The sequence below is a fragment of the Hippocampus bargibanti genome, linkage group LG17, assembly GCF_051943395.1.
Source record: "Hippocampus bargibanti isolate YZ-2025 linkage group LG17, ASM5194339v1, whole genome shotgun sequence".
Taxonomy (NCBI): domain Eukaryota; kingdom Metazoa; phylum Chordata; class Actinopteri; order Syngnathiformes; family Syngnathidae; genus Hippocampus; species Hippocampus bargibanti.
The window spans coordinates 14,397,872-14,412,907 of NC_142750.1; the positions used below are offsets into that span (position 1 = coordinate 14,397,872).

The window sequence follows — 15,036 nt, forward strand, 5'->3', positions numbered from 1 at the left end:
CGTCCGTGGCGCAGCTGGTCCGACGCCGTTGAAATGACTCACGCTAAGTCATTTATTTGCGCGCGGTTAGCAAAAGCCACAGCCGGCCGGGACTGAAACCCGCGCAGTTTTGCCTCAAATTCTTCGAAAACCAATTTGGAGCATGTCACTGGGACACTGTTCCTGCAGTCATGCCGCATTTTTCCCTTCTTTCGCCTTTGGAATTGATCAGAATCAGAATCATCTGTCATGGCCGCACGTGTAGAACACACAAAGAGTTTGTCTTTGGTAGAACCTGCTGCACTAATATCATCATCATCCACCTTCATTCCTTTCGTCACTTTGCTGCTGTGAAATGTCTCCACTGCAAGACTAATAAGGGCAAATCCAATCCAATCTAGTCATCAAAAAGACATGACAAATAAGTATGGAGGACACTCATAAAGGCTAATCTAATCTAATTCCGTCATGTAACTGGTACCTCGCAGGAACAACTGTGAGACAATGTGCAAGGTATCAAGCAGAGCTAAAGTGGTAGAATCAAATTTGATAACGGTTGTACAGCTGGTGCAGAAAATCGATCGGTGAACCATTTTTAAATGATGAGTCGCCGTATTTGTAGTCTAACAAGTGTGCAATTATGCTGATGTCCCTCGTGTCGTGCAGATGTGCCTCAAAATGTCTGGTGCTGGAGATTTTATAGGTCAGTAACAGTGGTTCAAGTTCAAGAGTGAGAGCTACAATGATTATAACGCAATGCTGGTCCACAGGGTTGTGCAAAATTGCAAAGAGGATTTGGATGACTGTTTAGAGAGTTAATGGCGACGGGGGAAGAAGCTGTTCAAATATCTGCTGGATTTGGTCTGCATGGATCGGTAGCGCCTGCCCGAGGGGACGAGCTGGACAAGGTTGTGGGCAGGGTGCAGTGGGATTTTCCGTCCCCTTGTCTTGGTTCTTGCTGTGTGCAAATCCTCGAGAGTGGGTAGGGCGGTGCCAATGATTTTTTTTCTTTCCGTCCTAACAAACCGTGACGGAAGAACACATTATTGATTCGATAATGCCTTTTTCAAAATGATCTCGCCTGTGGTGTGATTTATCAAGTCACTCTTAACCTCAATTTGATGTGTCGTCATCTCTTTTGTTGTGTTTGCGCAAAATCATCAAAAGGAATTGGCGTCAAGGCGCAAAGTATTACATTTATGTCGAAGAGCCCAAATGATACTTTGGTCTTGTTTTGGATTTAACAAGGGCGACTGGAGTGCCGTCGGGTGTGCAGCTGTGGCTAAAAGTCACCGAATCTCATCTGAAACGTGGAGTTGTGGCCCTCAGGATTTCTAATGTGGGCAAAGTGGTTACCACGGCGATAGACCGGCACAGCATTCAAGTGCGTTTTACGACTTCTTTTATCAAGCAAATTGTGAGCTTGAGCAGCAGTGTGGAAGAAATGTTTTACACCCATCTTGTTGGCAAGGACAACAAAAGGGGCTCGGAGGGGGCAGTCTTGTTTCCAGCCGTACAATGTCCACAAGTTTGTTGTTACTATTTATATATTTGTGTCCCAGCCATGGTGCTGCAGATGCACTTTGATTTCTTTAGGCACGAATGGAAATCATTTGGACTTTGATTGAGGTGGAGGGAGACTGGGAGCTCTCCGGAATGTGAATAATGAAGGTTGCCTAATCCCTTTTGGGAATTAATTATTAGCAGCTAAAGGAACCCTGGCATCCAAGACACGTTGTGAAGCCCAAGTGCTTCCGTGACTCCTTTCGTGATCACTTTAACGGGGCCATAGAGTGTTGAGTATCTAGTTTGGTGTTGGAATATTCATTCTCCCTTCTGACATGACAGAAATCTTCAATGACTCAAAATCTTGCGGAGAGGGATTAGAGTAAAGGCGGCAGTGTATTATTTGTTTTGGGTGCTCATTGAGGTTTTCATCATCTGGCTTCACTTCATACGTGCAGACGTGTTGAGGGAGAAGTGGCGTAGAGTGGGGAAACGAGAGGCGCAGACAGAGAAGGAACGAGAGAGATTTAGTGAGGAAGTTATGAGCTTCTAGAAGGAAAGAAAACGTTTTATTGAGTCGTAGTTTGCCTGCATAACATCCTGGGAAAATAATAATAATAATACATTACATTTATAAGCGCCTTTCAAAACTCTCAAGGTCACTTTACAGTCACAGGATAAGTTTTTCTGTGGGTGAGCAGCGGCAGCCACACGCGCCAGAGTTCACTCAACCCGGAAGTAACTCAAATAATTAGAAAGCTAGCTAATAGCTAGCCAGATAGAGAGCTAATATATAGCCAGATAGACAGATAAAAGATAGCAATAGGTAGGTAGCTAGATAGTAAACAGCTATCTAGCTTGCTAGGTAGCGAGCTAGATAGCAAACAGCTATCTAGTAAACAGCTATCTAGCTTGCTAGGTAGCGAGCTAGATAGCAAACAGCTATCTAGCAAACAGCTATCTAGCTTGCTAGGTAGCGAGCTAGATAGCAAACAGCTACCTAGCTCACTAGGTAGCTAAAGTCATTGGTGTGCTAAAAAAGCTCGTAAATTGCAAAAAATAGGACCTAACCAAGAGCTGCCAACTGGGTCAAGTTGGACCAGGTAGACATTGTAGGGATTAGAATATCCAAACACCGACGACGTGAAACTAGACTCCAAGAAATGTGTCTCATTTATTTAGATAGGTGCCGTTTTGGAATATCCCAAATCGTTTCAGACATTTTGTGATGGATGGCGTTTTTCAAATTCTATTTCGTGAACCAAAGTTTGTCTCTTATCGGACAATCCAAAAATGAGGTCAGCTAGTTCAGAATTTCGACTCTGACATCAGCCTGCCCAGGAAGCCAGTCAGCGGCGCACAAGAATGAACGTTTTAAGTGCTACGTAGCAAACCTCGGTCGCATTACAAGTTTATTTTGGAATCAAATAGGAGACTGGGTGCATTTTGGTGCCGATTATATGCCAGGGGTCAATTTCCCCACTCAAAGAACATCAACTGCTTCACATGTAACCATGGACTTTGTTGATGCCATATAGCTTTTGGTGGAGCACGGCAGCAGAGACAGGCTGCAGCGCCACACACATGATGGCTGATCTGAACGATCTGTTGAGTTTTGGGGGTTCGGGAGGCGGGAGTGGGCTGCTTGGGGCTGAAGAAAGCGGCAAGTGGCTTTGGTGGGCACTCGAGTGTGGGCTGTGGTTATGGATATGGCGAAGGGACTCATTTAAACAGACACGGGCTGTATTCGATCCGGTGCTGCAATGACGAGTCCTCGAGACTTTGTTGGAAACTTCAACATCCCGTCAATGAACCAAACATGTCGGCGCTAAGAGTCCGGTTACAATGTGTGCTGCTTGTTGCTCAGACATTCAAGCGCGACTCGTTCAAAGTACGGCAACAGATTTAGATGTCGCCACGCGGTTTAGGCAGGAAGCTTTCCTGACCGCACATCTCAGTGAGTAAAATTAATCCAGTTGGGGAAAGTGACGAGTGAAAAAGCCAAAGGTTTTGACTCGCTGCTCCGTGTGTCACGGAGATGATAGTTATGTTGCAAGACCACCCCGAGAAGTTTTATGATAACTGTCTCTCATTTGTCTCTTGGATTTGACATTTGGATTTCCAAATGTTTTTTGAATGTGCAAAAGAAAATAGAGAGAGATGATGACCCTTTTTTTCTCAACCCAACAGATCGTGAGGACCAGTCAATCCTTTGCACGTGAGTATTCTGACTCTCCTTATAACACAGGTGTCAAAGTAATGGTCCGGGGGCTAAATATGGCCCGCCACATCATGTTATTTGGCCCGCGAATGCAAATCAAGCATGTTAAGTGCCATGATGCATTGCTAAATCTGAACCAAAATTTCAAATTGACCCATGTAAACCACAATAACAGTAAGTTGGAAAAACAGAAAAGGTTGAAAAACTGGTTTGGATGAATGAAAAGCAGCTAGCAGGGGACAGTCCTTATGGAAGGTGACTTTCCTTCCAAACAGTAAGTCCCTCCCTCCCTCCCTCCTCCCCGTCCATTCCATCAAGCCATCAACGACTATCACAAAGGTAAAAAAAAAACAACTTTATTATATAGTACAGTTTATTTCTTTAATTACAATAGTACATTTATTATACATAAAATAAGGTCTAATTTGTTTAGTTTTAAGGCTTATTTAGTAGAAAAATATGTTTAATGGGGACCTGGAAACTATTATTCACATTTTTAATGGTTTCTTATGGCAAATAAATGTTTGGCAGACAAACTTACACACACTTTCTGGGAATCAATTAAGCTCGTAAGATGAGGCATCACTGTATGTCTCGCAGCCATTTAAGCTGCTACAATGGCCCAGAGTGGATGCAAGGGCTTAAAAAATGTTGGAGGACTGCTGCTTTTGACAGCAAAGCTGTCTCTCATGCTGAAAAAAAGAGACTTCCTTCGTAACTGGATTGGATGTGTCACACAATCCTGCTGAAAATCTGGCCTACATTTTGCGATGTAGAAATGACTGTTGTGGGGAAGGGTCATGAAAACAACAAAATTTGTGGTGTTTGAGGAGGGGGGGGGTTGATCTGTACTGTTTGAAGAATGTTACAATTTAACTTTGGCATTTTACACAATGAGCGTTCGGCCGTTTCTCATTTTGCTGCAAACGCTTTCCCGAGTTGGCAACACTTTTCGCTGCAATTTCTTCAGGGTTTACTGCACCACCTCTCGCCCAAACTGACGTGGGATAAATGGAAGGATGCAAAGTTGCCCACCACAGATATCGACATTTCCTATATTGCTATATAGATAAAATTCATTTCTTCAATTCTGCTCTTGGTTAGACAGCAAATAAATTAATCATCACACTCGTATACGGGAATCGAAAGGAAGACTTGTCAAATATCCCAGACGGCAGTAAATCCAAATTTCTGCCCCCCATTCACCGAAGGGTTTGATTTACAGCCCAGATGCTTGTCTAATGCAAAATCAAAAAACACGACGTTGGAGGAAAAAAAGCGCCACATGCGCCCTTATTTCTATTTGCTGCGTTTTTGAAACATGACACAACCCGACCCGGGTTGCGACACCCGAATGGGATCCGTTGACCTACATTGCCCTGTTTGCATCCAGCTTTTGCTCGCTCGCCAACTTTGCATCCCAATGAAGAGAAGCTAATGACCTGCTTGACTAAAGCCACCGCTATGTTGCGGCACGTCGAACTGCTGCACCTCCTTCTGTCCTGGCCGTGGATTTTGCTCTCTGGGACGTTGGGATGGTCCTCTCTCTCCACAGCTATCATTAGAAACTCGCCTGGAAACTTTGGAGACAGCTCCACAAAACCTCACGCTGGGCCATGAAAACCATTTCGGCAGATGGGAGGCGAGTTGGGGGGGGGGGGGGTATTGAAAACAACAACACATGCCTGCAGAAGTTCTTTTTCTTTCTTCATATTTCCTTGATCTTTTCAAGGTTCAGTTTGCATATTTTGTGTATACAGTGATACCTCAGCTTACAAACTTAACTGGTTCCCAGAAAGTGTGTGTAAGGCGAAAAGTTCATCTTCCAAACATTTACTTCCCATAAGAAACCATTAAAATGAGAATAATCTGTTCCCAGGTCCCCATAAAACATAATTTTCTACTAAATAACCCTTAAAACTACACAAAATATACATTATTTTATGTATAATAAATGTGCTATTGTATTGTAATTAAAGAAATAAATTGTACTGTATAAGTCATTTTATTTTAAGTCATTTTATTTACCTTTGTGATGGTAGTTGTCAATGGATGGTAGCAATGGTCGACTTAACGTAATGGTACTGGGACAGCTAAGTCACACAAATGCACACCTCATTAGTGTTTTTCGATGATCTCCTTCTGTTCAACCGTAATTTTCTTTTGTTTGGCTTAACACTAGCCTGTGGTGGGGTCTTTTTTGGTCCCATAATAGAAAAAGTACTCCACTCTATAACGTCTGCACTCAAAGACAACTAATCCGCCAGGCACCGTGGCGCTGTTCGACCGTGTGGTTTGGTTTGTCTGCCGAAAACTAGTTCATTAGCCAAGACTGTATGCTTGCAAATGTAACGTTTGTGAGCTAAAGCGTTCGTAAACTGAGGTATCACTGTATTCAAAATGGACGCCTTTCCACAATTTCAACCTCCCTTTTTCATTTTTCCAGAGGTGAATCGGGGGCTGGGAAGACGGAGAACACCAAGAAAGTAATCCAGTACCTGGCCCACGTTGCCTCCTCGCACAAAGGGCGCAAAGACCACAACATTCCAGTAAGATCCCCTTTTTGACTTGAGCGTTTGCCAAGATTTCTTCCCCCGTCATCCATGTTCTCAATTTAACCTCCAAATTGAATCGTCATGCTGACTCCATGATTACACCAAAGTGCCGCGCTAATCAATAGCTAACTTGATAGCTTTGTGTGTCGCTTGTTCTGTGTTTATGAGGGTGGCCGCTTGTGTCTGACATAACGCTTGCATTTGTTTATCCATAACAAACAGCCAGAATCTCCCAAAGCATTCAAGCTCCAGGCAAGTGCATCTCCCGCTCCATCGATACGCGTTTGTGCATGTGCATGTGTGTGTGTTTGCATGCCCTCGTCTAAAGACGCCTGCCGCTTCCAAAACGACTGCATGATTAATGGAAGCTTCCTTCTTCATGAGGTATTTGTTTGTGCTGGCTTCGCTTCCCCTCAGCATTATTTGAAGCGCGAGAAATCGACAGACGGATAAAATTAAAGGCCAGAATCGAGTTTTAGTAGAAACACATGTCAAATGTGCTGAAAAACATCTCACTTGTCCGATCGGACATGTGACGTTGGCATTTCTGTGGATTTGACATCTGTAGCATTTCAAGCCACCACTCGCAATGATGGGGTGGAGGTCGAAAGGATGCACATATCTTGACTAACCATTTGAATTATCGCGTACATCACAGGGGTCAAAGTCAAGGCCCGAGGGCCAGATCTGGCCCACCGCGTCATTTTATTCGACCCGTGAAAGCAAATCAAGCATGTCAGCTTCCAAGATGCTGGCTAAAGTCTGAGCCAAAATTTCAAATTGTCCCACGTAAACCACAATAAGTCATTATTTTTTACTTCAAATTGAAAACTAGTCATTCATCAATTTGTTCTGCGCTCTGAATATAATATGTGAAGGGGATGAAACATTCTAATGGCTTCCCCAAATTCAAAACAGACCTCGAGAGGAAACCATAAATACAATGTGGCCTGCGGCAAAAAAAGTGAGTTTGACACCCTTGGCATGTTTGCAGCACAGAATACCAAATGGAAACTTCATTTGCAAGTTGACCATCGTAACTGCTGCATGGACGACAAACCAAAAACTGGAATCCACAAACTGAAATCTCCCTGCATGCCATACTGCTTTTAATGCTGTCTGGAAATAACTGTTTGCTCATTAATATCCCCCCACCCACCCAACAGAAAATACTATCTGCATCTGTCTGTTCTTAATATAAAACAGTATCAAGGTCCCTTGTCTGCCGCTTTCGAGGCCAACAAACAAAGAGAACGTGATGCCGTGAGCTAGTCATTTGTAAACAACCCCGTGCTCCGGGTGCCATGGGTCTGACCTCCGTCATGCTGCTCTCCTTCTGCAGCACATTATGGCTGCCGCTGAGCAAAAGCCAGAGGAATGCGGACACGCCGATTGAGGGGGAAGAAACTACGAGGTCGTGGAGAAAAGCGCCAAATCACTTGGGAATGTCTCTTCATTCCCTAGTTGTACATGTACTGATTTTTTGAGTGACTTTACGTCATTGTCCGCTTTGAAGGACACTGAGTTGTTGCCCGTCACTGCTGATTTGGGTGTACACATACATAAACTCAAAGGGCGTCTTGGAGCTAGGGCAGGCATGGGCAAACTACGGCCCGCGGGCCACATACGGCCCGTTAGGCTTTTCAATCCGGCCCGCCGATCTTGCCCAAATTATAGTACAAACAGTGACTAAAACTCATGACAAAAAGCTAGCGAACAACAGGGCAGATAACTGAAAAGTTGCCTGCCCCATTTTTCCCAACTTGAAGCAAAATGAGACCAATCCCAATAAGAAACATTGTCACAAAGTATAAAGTTTTTTTTTAAATCAAGAATGCACCAACTTCAAATGCTACCTTGCTTAATTTACATCAAATGCGCATGGCTGTAAATTTTGCTACAGTAGTCGATTGTCATCGTGGTGCACAATGCAACGCTTGCATTGATTCCTACGAGCCATTAAGCCCCTTTCATAAGTCTCACGTACACTTTACAGTCACGGTTTAATGTAAATTTACGTTTTGTAGCGTCACATATGTTGTTAGCTTCTTTTGAATCTTTCTTCTGGGCTGAGGTTCTGTGCATCTATTTTGGAAAATGACATGCAATTGCACGACTTTGTAACGCTTGCGAAAGTCCGGAAGAAAGAAGCAGGCTTCTGAATGGCTGCCGAGCCGAGTATGCAAATTTCAACTGCAGGTAGTCTATGTTTGTGTGCTCGGCGACGGTACACGTGTATTGTTTGCGCGTGACGGCGAGGGCGTCAGTGAGGAGTTTGTTGAGCGCGCGGTCAGGACAAACCATCTATGATTTGGCGGAATTTAACACAAGTAGGTATAATTGAGCTTGAATATTTCGTTGTGGAATAATATGTTTTGAATGTTGAAAGTGATTCCATTTTTCGATAAATGTTGATTTCTTTGCCCCTTCGATGGAAACTTAAAAACAGACGCAATCTTGATAAATCACAGTGCATATGTTATTTTAATCTATTTCCATTTCCTCCTCCAAGTATCTGCGAAATAGTCTGTAAATGCCATATCTTGCATATTCCTTGAGACAAATTTATTAACTGATCAGGGATATTTTTCACATTTGAAAGACAGTTAATAAATTGGGTTGTAGTGTTTTTACTGTGCTATGAGGTTTGTACACACTACATTTAAAGGACAACCGGCACCATTTTTTGTTTTTGTTTCCCACTGACATCAGAAAAACGTTCATAGCATCTAAAATACCCAAATCAGGCAGGCTGATATTTTTAGTTAAATGAAAAACACCAATAAAAATGACTTCAAAATGAATCCGGAAATGGTCAGTTTCAGAAGGTCCCACCCCCCTGTTCGTGACGTCACGCCATGACGTCTTGCCTTGCTCGAGAATCAAAACAATGGCTTCAGATTCGGAGAAGATGTTTTCTTGTTACTCATCCAGTTATGAATATGATTCAAATAGTTCTGAAGAGGAAAGCAGACATGTTTGCAATTGATTCAAGGAATCCTCCCATATCAATTTGAGCCGTCAATGACAGCAATGTAGCACCCAGAAAATGCAGAAGATTGCGCTCAAGCTCCGTTGGAAATGGGCTGATTTGTCAGCTGGGAATTTGTGCCAGCGAATATCAAATCGTTGTCTTGGTGCAACACACAACGATTCACCATGGCGTAATTTATGTGTTTTCCTTCTAATTTCGCCATCAACACGAAGTTTTCAGACCAAACAAAGTACCCAAAATGCATTGTGTGTCGCTTTCTCGGTCAGGGGCGGTCCAAACGTGACGTCACATGGGGATCGTCATCAACTCGAAAACAAGACTTCATGAATATTCAGCGCAAGTCTTAAAACGTAAACTATAGCTATATGCTGTGGAATCTTTGTAAAATACGCTCAGTCGAAGTCATTTGAAGTGATTTTATAAATTATGGACATAACTTGTTCGGAGTATTTCCGGCCCAAACACTCCCTCCAAATGCTCCTGGCCCGGCCCTTCTGTCAAATTTTAGAACCCAATGCGGCCCGCGAGTCAAAAAGTTTGCCCACCCCTGAGCTAGGGTCTTGTATGTGTGGCTTGCAGTGTCTGTTTCATCGATTGGAGGAGCTTTTTTATCATGTTTGAGAGCATTACGGTAACATGTTTGTGTTTTTTATGTGTTTCATGTAACTACCAGTGGCGGGCTGTGCGTATCACCCCTGGGCCTTCAGTAGTGTTATGTCTGCATCCATCCAAGCTGCGACTGTAAATAAAGTGTGGTGTGTTTTATTTACTAGAAGGCCCTGTTGGCCAGAAATTAATACTGTACTATCATTAAATTGTTAGTTTTTACCATAAGCACGTGGATTCATGCACGATAGGAGGTCAGAAGTCGCTCCTTCACACCGCAGAGAAGATTGAACAGGATTGGGAAGCATTTCCAACCTTTCTTAAAGATGTCCATTTTTCTTTGAAAAGTCCATCTTGAAAATGGCTTTAAGAGTAACTCTGTAAGCAAATCCATTTCTTCTCCTCCTTCAGCTATTGTGTGTCGACCAAACCGCAAATAAATGAATACAACAATAGTTGTATTAAGTTCATCCTGTCTACTTGATATCTAATTTAAAACAGATTCTTTTCTTCCAGACAGTGTTTTGTAGGTGTTCAAATGCCTGACATGTTTGGGCGTCTACTTCCGCCGTGGTCAGAGTGTCACGGATGTTGTTGTGACGCGCCTTTTTTCAGCTGGTGTTGCTATGAGGGCGTGACTTGCCTGTCAGATCTGACAGAGTCATCCGCAACGAAGAAGAAACAAGAAAACATCAGCGCTGGATCAGGGAGGCCATTGAAATCCGGAAGCGAGAACCAAGGACCATCAACAGGGATGAGGGAGCCGACGTGCTCTCGACCACCTGGAGCAGTATCTTGGAGGGACCAGCGGACAGCGGGGGGCGTGACTTGCCTGTCAGATCTGACAGGTAGGTCACGCCCTCATAGCAACACCAATTGAAAAAAAGGCGCGTCACAACAACATCCGTGACACTGACGAAGACGGAAGTAGACGCCCAAACATGTCAGCTATTTGAACACCTACAATACACTGTCTGGAAGAAAAGAATCTGTTTTAAATGGAATACAACAATGTATTTTCTGATGCAGCTCTGGCCAGTATGCTCTTGTCGCTAGCGGCTAGTGATACTATGATTGACTGGTGGCTAGCCAATCAATTTGCATAAACTCTGACGTGACCAACTCGAAATGTGATTGGTTAAAGCAACAGACATTAGTTAAAGCTACTGAGTCATTGACACCGCATTTAATGCCAAAGGGCCCACAGAACTGATTGTGAATGCATCCGGGTAGATTTCGGACCCTAGTAACACATTATGGCTGAAATGTGATTGGTTAAATGCTTAAATACAAAAACACTCATCTGGAAGTAGCACAATAGGGGAATAGCAATGAAAGGAAGCCGAGAGACAATTTGGACTTATTTATAAGAATTTATGGACAAAACATAATTACAGTCTGTGCTTCAGGTATTTTGAGGCCAGCGGAAAAGGCCTTGCAGGCCCTGACAGGAATTATAAATGCAATATGCCGTTGAGTTATTTTTTTCTGGTGAAATGTGACAGCGGTGGACATCATTTTCAGCGTTTGGGTGAAAGCCTTGCAGTTGTTGGCCAGCCAGGTGACCTCCGACCTCGTTTTCTTGCTCCGCAGGGAGAGTTGGAACGCCAGCTCCTCCAGGCTAACCCCATCCTGGAATCGTTTGGCAACGCCAAGACGGTGAAAAATGACAACTCCTCCCGTTTTGTGAGTTGACTCGTCCACGGAAGCCATTTTTGTTTTGACGGTTGAATTTGCGCGCGGGAGCAAATGATGCACTCGTTGGTGATAGCCGCAGACCACATGCACGCGTGTCGGAAACTCACCGGTTGGAGTTTTGAGATTTTCTTGATTTCTATTCCCGAAACGGCGTCCAATTATGTTTTGTCCACCGCATTTGTGATTTTCAGCGCATATTCCTCAACTGTGACTTTTAATCCTCTGATTGATGTTCCTTTCCGACAGGGCAAGTTCATCCGCATCAATTTTGATGTCGCAGGCTACATCGTTGGGGCCAATATTGAAACCTGTATCCTTGTTCCTGGAAGAGAGATTGAAGATGAATGCCGGTTGGAATCCACTTTGTGTGACTGTAATGCATGTGGCCTGGCGTCAAAAGTGTCTGGTTGCGGGATTATATCACTGAAAAGATTGCCGGCAAGGCGTTTGGACACAAAGTACATTCTTGAGTCGCGAGCCAAATCTTGTCCATTTGCCATCTAATGGTTGCCGCAGCAATGTTCTCATCCCACCGTCAATCCTGAATGACCACTGTCAGACCTTCTGGAGAAGTCGCGTGCAATCAGACAGGCCAAAGATGAACGAACTTTCCACATTTTCTACCGCTTGTTGGCAGGAGCCGGAGAGCATCTCAAAAGTGAGTTTATTATGTAGCTGGCATCGCAGTCATAGTAATTTGTTGACTGTTCCGGCAACTTTAGAATGCGGGTTTGAAATACAGATGACTTTTAACTCATTCACTGCCATTCCCGAATTTATTCGGGTTTTTATTTTTCTTACGGGAGGGTATCGATAAAGTGGTCGTCAGACCTCCGGCAATGTTTTTCACTTCCACGAGGGGGCAGCATTTCCCTTTTGTCCATGTTAGCGCTTTGTTACAGCTTCAGCTGTTGTTAAAGCGCTATATAAGTCAATATACAGTAAAGTCTCGTTATATTGATATCGGTTATCAGAATCAGAATACCTTTATTCGTCCCGCAATGGGGAAATTTGCAGTCCACAGCAGCAATTGAAGAGGGATATATATTGATAATACTGCTTATTACGATACTATTTTCATTTCCCGTGCACATTTCTAGTCTTTTTATGTATAATTAGTTCCGTTTAGTACGATTCGTGGTTATTACGATAATCCGGTTACTACGGTGCTCTTTTTCCATCTCCCGCCGGCCATGTTGCTTTGTTTATATCGATACAAAAGATACTTGAGGTGAATCGATATTTGCTTACGGGTCTCTATACAGTACCACCATTATCGAAATCTGTATCGGTCGCGCCGTTGGTCACGTGACTTGGTCACATGACTAGCTCCCGTGCCTTGCGCAGTGTAGCAGACACCATTTTCTACCAGCTTCCGTGTTTTGAACTGTCATACGCGAGCACAATAAAAAGGCGTAGCAGAGCTTATATACAGTACTGTTGTTCAACACCAATTTAAACCATGGGGAAACGTAAGAATTGTGATCTCGGAACGAAGTACAAGGCAATAGTGGCTATCGAGGAGAATCCAACAAGGAGCAAATCCTCCATCGCGAAAGAGTTCGACGTGCCGCAGAATACTTCATCAACGTAACTAATGTAAACGTTGCAGTTTTCGTTTTTCCGTACAGGTAATTAATTTTGTTGTATTCAGATATCTTTATCGCTTGCAACAATCACAGTTTTTCAGATGTTTGTACATGCTGGCGTTCGTGGTTTCGTGTGTGTAGAACAACGTGAGGATTTTGCATTGGTTGCATTTTTTAAAGGAAATAGTCATTAAAAAAGTGTAAAGACGTTTTTATTTTATGCATATGTTTATTTTTCACTTCACTACTGTACAAAAAGCATGCTAGATACGCAATCCATGAACCCAATGATAAAATTACATGCCATACCAAAGATCCCCCATTTACGTATTGCCCCCCCCCCCCCCCCTTTAATGCAATTCGGCGTACGGATATATCGATAGTACGGTTATATCGACATTTTTTCTGACTCCCGAGAATATGGATATAACGAGACTTTACTGTACATGTAATGTATTGAATTTTGTACAGCCGCCCCCATTTCAAGCTCAGATAACTCCAGACCCATATAACTTAGGAATTAACTTTTTTCTGATGACAGAAGAGACTCTCTAAGGGTTCTTACGCTGAATTGAATGTTTATGTCGTCCTAAAACTCAATATTCTGTGGGTCCTGGAATTCGAGTGACAATGACAAAAACCCTGGCACTGGAGTGGACACATTTTTGCACATCGTCTGGCAATGATTGAGTAAACTTTTTTTGACACTCCCCTCCTCAAGAAGTATAATACTGTCCTGTTTTATTCCCACAAAAAAATTCTTGTGGCATTCAGGTTGTAACACCCCATGATTTAAAATTTGTCCAAGCATGGGTTTCAAACTCATTTTTTGCCGCAGGGCACATTGTCGTTAGTGTTTCTTCTTGGGGGCCGTCATAAATTTGGAGAAGCCATTAGAATATTTAAGACCCTCCACATATTACATATAGAGCGCACAAACAAATTAATGAATAACTAGTTTTCAAATTTGAAGTAAAAAATAATGACTTAGTGTGGTTTACATGGTACAATTTGAAATTTCAGTTTGGATTTTAGCAAGAATCGTGGAATTTCACAAGTGTGGTTTGCTTTCACGGGCTGAGTAAAATGATGTCGCGGGCCAGATTTGGCCCCCGGGCCTTGACTTGAACACCTGTGCGTTAAAGTGTCAATTTTGGGCAAATGTTGCCGTTTTTGTCAAAAACGACATTTGAATGAAATGTATCCATTTCACCCAATAATAGTTTCCTCATGACTCTATGCAAATGTTTGTAAGATGTTATTTATTTGTAATCTTTCTCTCCCATAACAGCTGAGCTGCTCCTCGAAGGCTTCAACAACTACCGATTCCTGTCAAACGGCAACCTTCCCATCCCCGGCCAGCAAGACAAAGAAAATTTCCAGGAGACTCTGGAGGCCATGCACATCATGAGCTTCTCGCACGATGAGATTGTCTGTGAGTCGTCGTATTGTTGTGCTCCGCTCGGCTTCTCTCCACATTTACAGACCACTATTTAGCTGATGTTCCATCGCTCGAAGATCAACGAATGTTTGTCTTATTCGTGTCAGGCATGTTGAAGGTCGTCTCGGCGGTGCTGCAATTCGGCAACATCATCTTCAAGAAAGAGAGGAATACCGATCAGGCCTCTATGCCCGAGAACACCGGTGAGCTTTCAATCAGCAGCCAGGCACTCGCATATAACAACTGTCAACACTCAAAAATGAGACGACGATGCGCTCTCAGCTTTCACCACGACAGATGTTCCAAAGCCTTCTTGCTCCGTTCCACACCAGTAAATACCAAGAAGACAACCGGACATTTTAGCATGTTTTAAAACAAGAAGTTCATTTGTCTTCTTGGTATTTAACGGTGTGACGTTGCGATGGGTCTTTCAAGGGTCGCCAGGC

General features: G+C 43.3%; 1 protein-coding gene across 2 annotated transcripts in view; it reads left to right on the plus strand.

Moving 5' to 3' along the window:
• LOC148885923 (myosin-10) overlaps positions 1-15,036 on the plus strand; it is a 46,266-nt gene that overhangs the window by 14,891 nt on the left and 16,339 nt on the right. Inside the window, exons 4-11 of one of the 2 annotated variants that reach the window (XM_089019534.1) lie at positions 3,676-3,703; positions 6,153-6,255; positions 6,484-6,513; positions 11,456-11,548; positions 11,807-11,870; positions 12,120-12,218; positions 14,441-14,584; positions 14,698-14,793. In XM_089019534.1, the coding sequence (XP_088875660.1) occupies positions 3,676-3,703; positions 6,153-6,255; positions 6,484-6,513; positions 11,456-11,548; positions 11,807-11,870; positions 12,120-12,218; positions 14,441-14,584; positions 14,698-14,793 (657 nt within the window). The remainder of the gene's footprint in view (positions 1-3,675; positions 3,704-6,152; positions 6,256-6,483; positions 6,514-11,455; positions 11,549-11,806; positions 11,871-12,119; positions 12,219-14,440; positions 14,585-14,697; positions 14,794-15,036) is intronic. The other variant, XM_089019533.1, reaches the window with a different exon arrangement.